Here is an 11,240-nt window from a genome sequence, read left to right on the forward strand (position 1 = left end):
TGTGTGTGTGTGTGTGTTGGGGACAGTCTTTACTGGTAGGCTCACTGGGCTGAGAGGAAGGGGTGGCTGTCTTCACATACACACAATGTTAAAATCAGAGTGACACTGAAATACAATACAGTGACGAGTGTAAATTTCAAACTTGATCAAAGTACTGTATTTAACTGTGCTGCAGTCTGTACTTTTACTTACAGATATTTTATTCCGTTTATCTACTTTATTAGCGTGTCTACTCCACCACATTTCAGAGGGAATTATTCTGCGTTTCACTGCACTACATTTATCTGCCAGCTACATTAAGCCTTTATATGCAAAAATTCATGCTAAAATTATATAATTATAATTATTATATTTATATATATATATATAGTTATATAAATGCTTCTTGCATCTTTATGCGTCACATCAATAATTCAATAATCTATTAGTTTATGTAATAACATTACATTTACAGACGGCATTCTGCATAATGAGTACTTAACATTTATTTTAATACTAACAATACTATTTAATACTATAATAATACTAATATATAAAGATTTTAAATCTTTAGTGCATTTACCCTGTGGTATTTAACTTAAAGGGACTTAAATGGAAATTTTTGAAAGAAGAAATAACACAATCTTCTTACTTCCAACTTAATTCTACATAATAAAATGCACTCTCGCTCCATTTAATACTCTAAGGAGTTTTACTGCTACAGCCTTGTTTGGTCTGGTATGACCAGTAGCATATGGGGGCTAATGTTAGCTAACATTTTAATACTTGCGGACTGTTGTTTCTGGATAAGTTTGCAGGACTTTATAACTCTCCTCCTGTTTGTGCTACTGTTACACAACATGGAGCTCAGTCAGGTCGCAGAAGGATGATGTCTTTAAAGCAGCTGACTGGAAACTGTTGGAAATGGGAGCTCCAGCGTGCGGTCACATTAGTCACGGCTCGGCAAAAGTTACACACTTCACTTTAAGTAAATAATCTAAGGACATCTTTTACAACTTTTCATAATTTAAGAATGATCATAAAATAAATATATTGGCAGAGGAGACCGAAATGATCTATTTCATGAAAGAAAAACCCGAATAGAGTCAGCTTTTATTTTGACATTTACATAACCTTTTTCACTCTAGTCCTTTATTTATTTTTTGTTTAACCTTTATTTAAGCAGGGAAACCTCAATGAAATTAAAAACCTCTTAACACACCTCTCAACAGTCAGGGCTGTAGCTACCACTGAAGTCATGTCCCTTTTCTCATATTTCTATGAATTCTTTAGGGATGTTGCATTGCACAATCATAGACATACATATGGAGGGCATTTAATTGGCTGTCTCCAGTATTTTTAGGATCAATTGGACAAATAATAAATAAAGAATTCAGTGTTCTTCTTTCTTTTAAGAGCAAATATAACATGAATATATATATTTTAATTAAACCTTCTAAAAACCTTTTTTGGTGTCTGATCAAGAGTAGGGGGGTGGCAATGGGTATTACCCTGACAGCCACAACAGTGACAGATAATGCAGAAAATATCAATCAAACAATAATGTGATTAAAAGATCATGAACAATCATATAAGAGATTCGACTTTTCCCACATATCACATGTATTGTTTTGTCCAGCAATTTATGACTTATGCCATAATTCATGAAAAAATTACTGTGAGTGTTTGTGTGTGTGTGTGAGTGTTTTTTCTTCCCAGGGCCCGACTCATCCGCCTCCCTCGTGTTTACTTATTTAGGCCAGCAAAGTTCTCTGGAAAATATGCATCGTTATAACTGTCCCTTTGTGAAGCACCAGACCTCTGCAATATTTCTCACCTAGGTGAGTGTGTGCCGATGCCAGAGCAGGGCCGGCATCGGTTAACCCTCAGCTCGCCGGGCGGCAGCAGCAGTGTACGTACAGGGGGAGAAAAGCTGTGGGAAACCTCTGGTGGCTTTTTCAAGTAAACTTCATATTTCAGAGCAGACATTCGCTCACTGTGTGGGCCTGAGATGCTCCTCCTTTTACCTCAGTTTGGACTCTGTCAGTCAAACTGTGAGGATGTTTTGTGCTTTAATAATTCTCACCAGGCAACACCTGACAACCACAACACACAGCTGAAGTTCAGCCAAGAGAGTGTTTTGTTGCTGCAGCAACTCATCCCTGACTTATCCAACAGGCATTGATCGCTAAATTAAATCTTAATTTGGTGTCGTGAGGTGGCTTCCTGTGAGGGGGGTTAGCAGAGCCTTCAGGTCTGAGGTCTGCGGGGGTTAGGTCCTGTATGCAGCCGCGTTTTAACACTCTCTGTCTCTTTCTTTCTGCCTTCAAAATTAAAAAAAACACAGACACACATGGGGGGGAAAGGAAGAGGTTGCTGAATGATACGGGATGGAAAGGTGTGAGAGAGCCCCTTTACATTTATGGCCTCTGTAGAAGTGGAGGAAGTGGTGTAGTAAAGTGGAGTCGCGCTCCAAAGCCCTCACTCAATTCCAAGTACATCACAGACAGTGGCATCAGAGGCGACGGGAAAGGCTCAGATGTGAAACATAAGAAACCTTTCTCAGGATCAGTGGAGACAATGTGAGCATTGAGATGAATACTGTAAGTCAGGCTCGGTATTAATACACAGAGGCCTGCAGTGGGGGAAGAACGTGTTGTCTGGAAACAAAAGCAACACCAGCAGGCAAAAATAGTCCATTACAACATTGCACATACGGTTTCTGACCAGATGTATCTAGTTATTTGTTTCAATATGGCTGGAGAAAATTGTAATTCTTAAACTAAACCATGAAAACATAAGTGTTTTTCTCACACCAAGAAGTATATGCAACAAAAGTTACATACCACTATATTATATCTTTGGATTATATTATAAACGCATTAATGTATAAGCTGCATTTTAGTGTTACCTCTATCTCTCTCTATATACTACCTATATATATAAGTCCATACATGCAGAAAAAGTTTGACGGATTTGAAAGAAAATTGGTTCCTGGTTGTTTAATAGTTGTTACAGCATGATCAACACAGTTTTATTCCCCCCAAAACACATTTAACACAGAAAAATGCAATTTTATACAAATAACAATTATTTTATTAATCAAATCAATTTTTAAGACCTGTCAGATCATATTTAAAACAAGGCTAAAATTCTGATTATTGGATGTTAGACTCTCCGGTTTGATCAGTAACAATCAGTGGAGAAGGGTGTATACTCTTAATTTATGCTACAGTTTCTTTTAAAGCAGCCCGTCCAGCAAAGGATAAATGCCCTGTGTTACAAACAGTGACATGTAAGACTACTTTTGCATATTTAACAAAAATGGACCAGTAGTATTTTTTCCCACTTTATTGTATACAGTGTATATATTTTTTATTTTATTATATTTTATTGTATTTTATTCTTTCTCTACTCTTGCACTACATTTCCCCTGTGCTGCTGTGTCAAATATGAATTTCCCCTACGGGGGATCAATGAAGGAACATCTTTACTGCAACTTCTGCTGCTTGACTTCAGGCAGTAAGGATCATTATGGAATTAGCATTAGCCACAGAAGAATCAATACTAGCCCACAGACAGGGTGAGACAGGCACAGAATTATGCATTTTGAGTGAAGGATTCCGTACTTACTTACATTTCCACTCATTCCTTTGCCATCCTAGGAAAAAAAACATACACATCAGAGGGGATTTAAGAAGTAGGTATATCCAATACTAATTTAAAAGTGATATACCATAGGTAGTATACCATAAGTGGGTATACCACCTGTGTATACCCTGCACTAGACCACTGGTAACAAGGCAGCAGAAAATGAAAATACTGAAGAAAAGCAACTCAAATTTACAGTACTTGAGGAGACTTCACTTTCGCCCGCTAGAGAGCAGAATTAAAAGTATAAGCAAAAAAATAGATCTAACATATCAAAAGTAAAAAATAATATAATAATAATCACTACTGTACTATAGAATATCATTACTGGAGCATTAATAGGTAAGTAGCACTCTGATGTAGATGCAGGTGGAGGTGGCCATTATAGGTTTTGTTTATGAAACCTTAACCTGCAGCGTCTGTTTTGTTTTTTAAGCTCTTACATAATGTATGTGTCTTTTTTATGTTCAGCACATTGCATCCTTTTGTGCTGTATAAATACAATGTGATGTTACTATTTATTATTTACTAGAACTGTCAAATAAAGGCAGTTATTTCTATCATTTTCTTCTCTTCCTGGTTATGTTCACTTTAAAAGAAAGAGAATGTCCAATATAAGAGGAGGTCAGGAGGTTAAACTTTGCTCTATTCTCTCAATAACAGATTCATTGTAAAAAGCACAATATTTCCCTCTGTCATGGTGGAGCTGTAGCAAAGGATGTAAAGAAGTAACTTAATATGGTATTTTAGGACAGTGCTTGAGTAAATGTACCTAGTTTCCATCACTGATAAGCAAATAATAAATAAAAAAGTCACATTCAGCACATCGTTCGCTGCCAACGTCCTGTGAATGTCTCACACTGAGTTACACTTTGTCAGCCACATGTTCCATTCTGTCCTTAAATAGCCAATTAATAGAAGTTGATTTTTCTGGTAAATGATATCAGACAGAGAGACTTTTCCTCAACCTCAGCTTTAGTAAATGAATGTTTCTCTTCAAACAGCCTCTGCCGAACACTTGGCCTCCAGCTGGCAGAAATATTAAATATCAGAATCTCTCAGAGGGAGTCACGCAGGCCCATTATGCAAATCCCGGCATCACTTGTGGGCCGTCCACACTTTGGCACAACAGGAACACAGAGTCTGCCCTAATGGCCCATGCTCAGTAAACACAAGCCCTCTCCCATGTGGATTTGAGACAACAAAAGATTAGCACTATTTGCAAATATACAACTGAGTTCAAAGGCACGGCTCTCCCCTCGCTTCCCTTCTTTTGTTTGAACACACAGCTTTGAATGTGTAGGCATCAACTGTAGCAGATTAAATAGATTTTTGGGCATCAAACTATAAATCCCAAATTCACTCCAACAAAGCAAAATCATTCTTTTAACATCCATGGAAGCTGTCAAAAATGTAGATTTTTTTGAGTGGAGTTTGGTGGAGGAAAACAATTTTCAATTCAAAAGGGTAAATTTGATTAACTCTAAAAACCTGTTACTATATGGCAGAGAGAGGTCCAGCCTGGTGTGGGCGGCCTTTGGAGAACCCGGTCAGAGAGGCAAGATGTGTGCGTACAAACCACGCCCCACATCCCCATGAGGTCCCTGGGGGTCCTTAAATGATGAGGCCTCAGGGTTTAGAAACCAGTATCACTCGGGCCTGCTCTCTCTCTGTCAGCGGTTATATCAGAGTCAGCGAGCCCCCTTACACTAAACGTCTTGGATTTAGGTCTACCTACACTGCTTGGAAATATGACTTCTTCCAACCCCGACCAGCGCCTGGAGCATCTCCTCAGCGCCGTGGAGAACGAGTTCCAGAAGGGCAGCGAGAAGGGAGACGCGTCCGAGAGGGATATTAAACTGACGCTGGATGATGCAGACTTATGGACCAAGTTCAAAGAGTTGACCAACGAGATGATTGTCACCAAAACTGGAAGGTAGGTCCGAGGGAGCAGCAGCGGGTGGGGAAGCCGCGGCGTTGTTTTTTGCGCACAGGCCGGGCACATTTTACGCGCTTTTTACGCACGGGGTTTTCTGCGTGAGGAGTGTAAGTTAGTTTGTGTAAATGTTCTGCATTTTACCAATTTACCACCAAAGGTTTTATTGTGATATCCAATGGGTTCACACACACACACACACAAAATTGTTCTGTCAAAAGTGTTGCGCCTCAGGTCTTAAAGGCCTTTGGAAATGGCAACGAAATGTGTCTCTGTCCTTGACCTAAAGTAAAAGTCTTTCAAAAACAAAACTGGCAAAATGCACTCCCAAACTAAACAAATTCTGTTGTCTTCCAGGAGGATGTTTCCGGTGCTCAGGGCCAGCGTCAGCGGCCTGGACCCCAACGCCATGTACTCGGTGCTGCTGGATTTCGTGGCTGCGGACAACAACCGGTGGAAATACGTGAACGGGGAGTGGGTCCCCGGTGGCAAACCGGAGCCCCAGAGCCCCAGCTGCGTGTACATCCACCCGGACTCCCCCAACTTCGGAGCGCACTGGATGAAAGCGCCCGTCTCCTTCAGCAAAGTCAAACTCTCCAATAAACTGAACGGCGGCGGACAGGTGAGGACTCAGATAATAACAATATCATTAGCTATTATGGGGATTTAAATTTTTATACTATTTCAGCTGTGCCATATTAGGCCTGTGGGATTAAAGAAACCTGATAGATTAATTCATCTTAAATAACTTCAGCAACATCATATATCACTGGAATATGAGAATATCAAGAACTGTAGGATTTTTTAAAAACATGACAAAATAAAGTGGATCAAGAAAAGAACCTTTAATTCAAGGGAATAGTGTGATGTCTACTGTATAACACTGGTTTTATGTCACTTTACTTCACTTGATCTGAGAAAACCCTTGAAATCACTGACTCAGTGAAACAAAAGCTGTTATAATGATACATAGTAACATTAAATGTACATTTTCCCATAGATCATGTTGAATTCTCTGCACAAGTACGAGCCAAGGATACACATAGTGAAGGTTGGAGGCATCCAGAAGATGATCAGCAGCCAGTCTTTCCCCGAGACACAGTTCATTGCTGTCACTGCGTACCAGAATGAAGAGGTCAGTTGAGCTACATCGAACAAACCCATTCACACTGACTTGACTCGGATATTGAGTGAAATGCTAACAGATGTCATGTTGTCCTTACAGATTACTGCTCTGAAGATAAAGCACAATCCCTTTGCTAAAGCCTTCCTGGATGCCAAAGAAAGGTAAAGCCTTAAAACAAAATGATTCTTCAGATGAGTCAGTGTGCTGATAGTATAGCATCTAATTTTGTTTGTAATTGCAGGAGCGACCATAAAGAAGTCCCCGATCACAGTGCAGACAACCAACAGTCCGGCTACTCTCAGCGTGAGTTTCATTTATTTCTACGTCTGAGAATCAGAAAAATGCTCAAACTTGTAAAGCTCTCTGTTTCTTAATAAAGAGGAAAGTGAAATGGTTATGGTTGCTGCAGAAGAGCGCCTGAAGTGTTTACATACTGTAATATGTTACATAACTTCATACTGTTTGATTCCACAGTTGGAGGTTGGTTCCTCCCAGGCCAGAGTCCTATCTGCCCCAGCAGCAGCCCTCCTCAGTTCAGCAGCACAGCGGGCCACTCCTCCGGCTCCTACTGCGAGCGCTACTCCAGCCTGAGGAGCCACAGAGCGGCCCCGTACCCCAGCCACTACCCCCACCGCACCACCAGCACAAGTAAGAGCCCCTAAGGACATTATTTAAATATATACGTGTTACACTTATAACACCAGGAATCACAATAAACGGGAGCATTGTTGTTAATTTGTTGTCTGTGCCTCATTTTCAGACAACTACATGGACAACACTTCAGGGACTCTGCCCACTCATGACAGCTGGTCTGCTCTTCAGATCCCCAACTCCACAGGGATGGGCACTCTGTCCCACACCACCAACTCCACATCTAACTCCAGGTAAAAGCTTTCTCACCTTTGATTTTTGTGGTTTTATTTGTGTGTCAGAGGGACATTAGTCTCTCTTTGAACCCTCAGTTTTTCAGTAGACCTTGCCAAGTACAACAAAAGTAATAAAACCCACCAACCCTCTTGTCCCTCTCGTCCACAGTCAGTACCCCAGCCTATGGTCAGTGGCCGGCACCACCCTCACCCCTTCCGGCTCGGCCTCGGGCTCCATACCTGGAGGCCTGACCTCCCAGTTCCTGAGGGGCTCCTCCTACACGGGCCTGACCTCCTCGCTGCCTGTCTCCTCGCCATCCTCCATGTACGACCCCAGCCTGAGCGAGGTCGGGGTCGGGGAAGCCCAGTTCGAGAGCTCCATCGCCAGGCTGACCGCGTCCTGGGCGCCTGTGGCTCAGAGCTACTGAGCAGCAGCAGAAACTCTCTGAAAGCTGGAAGCTTTAGGAGCTGGACCAAAGACATGAATGAAAGGTCCTGGGGATCATGTCGCAAGACCTGCACGGATCCCTTTGTGGCTCCTGATTGTGGAAAAGCATAGATTTTTCATTCCAGAGCCTCTAATTTAAAAAAGGTGTACAGTTAGGCTGGAGTCAGACTGAACAATGTTGCAAAGACAGAACTTGAAAGACAATCATCTCACTCCATGTTGGACAATATCACATAGAATATGAAATAGTGGCAGAACCTCCCTTTGCTCTTAGTAATTCCCTACCTGCTTATTACACATTTATAGCATGTTTATTACACCCTTGGAAACACTCCTTTAGCTCCAAACAGCCAACTGAACAATCCTTGATATTTTTGTTTTTATTCTTAAATATATATAAGATGAAAGAAAAATGTTTCTGCTAACATAAATGTGTATATGTGTGTAAATAGAGTAAATTAACGTCCAGTGTTTTCCATATAAATGTTCCTTTTCTGATTGCAATAAAAAGATCGAACACAAGTGCCTTCTGCATCCTGGCAGGGGTTTGTTGGGCAAGAGACCCCCTCCCCCTGCACAAAACATGTGTACATAACTATCTATTTGTATTTGAACTCACTGTGAGTTTTATTTATGTCATTTAATAATAAATTAAAAATGTTGGTTTTCTCAAACATGGGTTGCATTTTGTTTCTTCGTAAAACTCCAGGAACGTTTCTCAGCTCTAAGCACTACAACAAGTTTGCTTTTCTTGAAACAAAGCCTTTAATAAAACAAGAAGAAGCAAAGAGCGTAAACATCATGTACATAAGTCATACAAGTCCTATTATATGTGAGGTCAAAGGGCAAACAAGGACCACTGTCCTTTAATTAAAATATTGAGGGTCAACCAGCAGACAACTTTAAATAACATTTCTTATGGTCTCATTTTGAACCCGTGGGTTTGTCTCGAGGTGTAACCCGTACATCAAACCTCAAACGCCGAACTTTTAGCCCTGCGATATGAGCTTTCTTTAAATAACAGCGTCCACATGGCTACGCTAAGTGAATGTGGTTTCTCTGACATGTAATTGAAATGACGAGGTGATGGAGAAGTGTCCAGTTTAAGAAATCTATCGGGGTACTTTTCCATCACTGGCACCCTTTTGTTACAATCTGCGTTATGGTGCGACATACGGCTAACACATTCAGATCTGCATGTGAGGAAAGTCAAAGGTACTGAATACAGACCCAAAATGCTAACACCTGGGATTGAATATAATAAACTAACAGATGTACATGACACAGGTTTGCACTATTAGCAGGAACATAGCAGACACAAACCAAACTATTTTCAAACCTTTTTATTTGCACAATATGACTTTAACCACCTTGTTAAAATAGAGCCAAATTTAGATTCAAATAAAAAAAATATATACATAAGGTTTTAAAATAATCATAAAAAGCAAATGCTTGTTGTAATTTTATTTATTTTGAGCACCTCGGCTTTGGTATGACCTGCCTGAGGATATACGGTTTGCAGGATCAGGGACTTTTAAATGACTTTTTTTTTTGTATACTTATTCGTGAGTTTTTTTATTTTATCCTTTCTGTTTATTTTTATTTTCATTTTATTTGTATGGCTTCTATTCTGCTCTTATTATTGCATTTTGGTATTCATTTTTATATTTAATTACATTTTGTGTATGATGGCTATCATTTTACTCTGTCTGTCAAAGCACTTTCTTATTTTATGATTGTTTTAAAGGTGCTATATTAATAAAGTTATATTATTATTTACATGTTGATGGTGACTGACTTAATCTCATAGTTTACACAGATTTGTATGTAACACTATTCCCTTCATTCAAATGTTTACTTTTTAAATTTATTTTATGTAATTGCAATAAAATAACTTAAAGTGCATGTCCACATATAAAATCAAAGTACGTCGTCATCATTTGAAGGGTCATTTCATAAAATATTTGTTAATTTGTTATTACAGAAGAAGACAAGGTAACCAATAATAAAAAAACTAAACTAAAAACACATAAAATCCGAATAAAAATATTACATTTGCAGGACCAAGCTCAATTGATGCTAAAAAACCCCAGTAAAAGTGCTTCATGGTTGATTCGGTTCCAGCTCATACCTGAGGCCAGTGGCTTGGCTGAGCACTCATGATGTCAGTGGTGTGATGTGTGTGTCAGGCCCACAGAGGCTCGGCCCCACAGCAGTGATGGAGTGGTCCTCACCGAGGTGCAAATGAAGGCTGGAGGGTCACGGGGCCACAGGCAAACAGTAATGAAGCAGCAATGTGACCTGCAGCTGGTGGGGCCGATCACAGCGGAGCAAAGGTCCCCTCATGAAACGCTGGCATCTCTGACAACCTTCACTTTACTGCCTCTCCGAATGCAGGAATTTATCTCCGTGAGCTTGAAAATACAGGAGCTGTCTTTGTTTAAACTGTTCTGTGATTCACCGCTTTTGTTTCAGAGTACGAATTAACACTGTGTTATTTTTACTTTTTAGAAAAAGGCAATTGTGTCACCACAGTATTAATGAGATGTGGTGGGCCTTTGTGGTATTGCAGATCTCTTACTTACATTATAATTATTTATATTCCAAATCATACTAAAGTAAAAGTACAAAACAAAATGTACTAAAGTATCAAACATACAAGTGTTCATAAAGTAAAGTGCTATATTATTAATAAACATTCATATTATTAATACAGGTGCACTGATGTTTAAGCAGCATATGTTGCAGTTTATAATCTAGTAATTCTACCCTTGCTAGTTTAATGTAAAAACAAAAACAAAACCATGGTCTAAAAACAGGGGTTCCCACTAGGGGTCACCAAAGCTTCACCAGGGGTTGTGGGGCCTTCTTGATTTTAAAAAGTGTAAGAAAACTTCAAAAATCATTATTTTAAAGCTTATTATTAAAGATCTAAACTTTGAAGACCTGAACACAAACTATATTCACCGAGCTGCACAGTCACGTCCTGCTTTAGAAAAGTAAGCAGTTCAAATAAATAAATAAATAATACATAATAAGGACAGAAAATGTTATAAAAGTTCCTAAAAATATCAGCAAAACTCATCTCTTTTACACTTTTTTCTACACAAACTTACTACAGTTATTGTGTTCACAGTTTGGGTTTATAGTACAGTTTATTGGTCGCTACTGTTACTGTTACGCATTAAATGTAATATGAAGGTCAGGGGTCGTCAGTTTACTCAGTGATAAAAA

At 39.5% G+C, this 11,240-nt stretch overlaps 1 protein-coding gene across 1 annotated transcript; it reads left to right on the top strand.

Moving 5' to 3' along the window:
* Nucleotides 1–5,381: 5,381 nt before the first annotated feature.
* Nucleotides 5,382–7,986, top strand: tbxta (T-box transcription factor Ta). The gene is made up of 8 exons (XM_035681633.1): nucleotides 5,382–5,566; nucleotides 5,924–6,188; nucleotides 6,567–6,701; nucleotides 6,792–6,853; nucleotides 6,934–6,995; nucleotides 7,167–7,340; nucleotides 7,453–7,576; nucleotides 7,728–7,986. Exons 1-8 carry the CDS (start codon nucleotides 5,382–5,384, stop codon nucleotides 7,984–7,986), a joined length of 1,266 nt encoding a protein of 421 aa, XP_035537526.1.
* Nucleotides 7,987–11,240: the final 3,254 nt, after the last annotated feature.

Source organism: Morone saxatilis, unplaced genomic scaffold, assembly GCF_004916995.1.
Source record: "Morone saxatilis isolate NCDOM2014 unplaced genomic scaffold, NCSU_SB_2.0 Contig9, whole genome shotgun sequence".
In the NCBI taxonomy this organism is placed as follows: Eukaryota; Metazoa; Chordata; class Actinopteri; family Moronidae; genus Morone; species Morone saxatilis.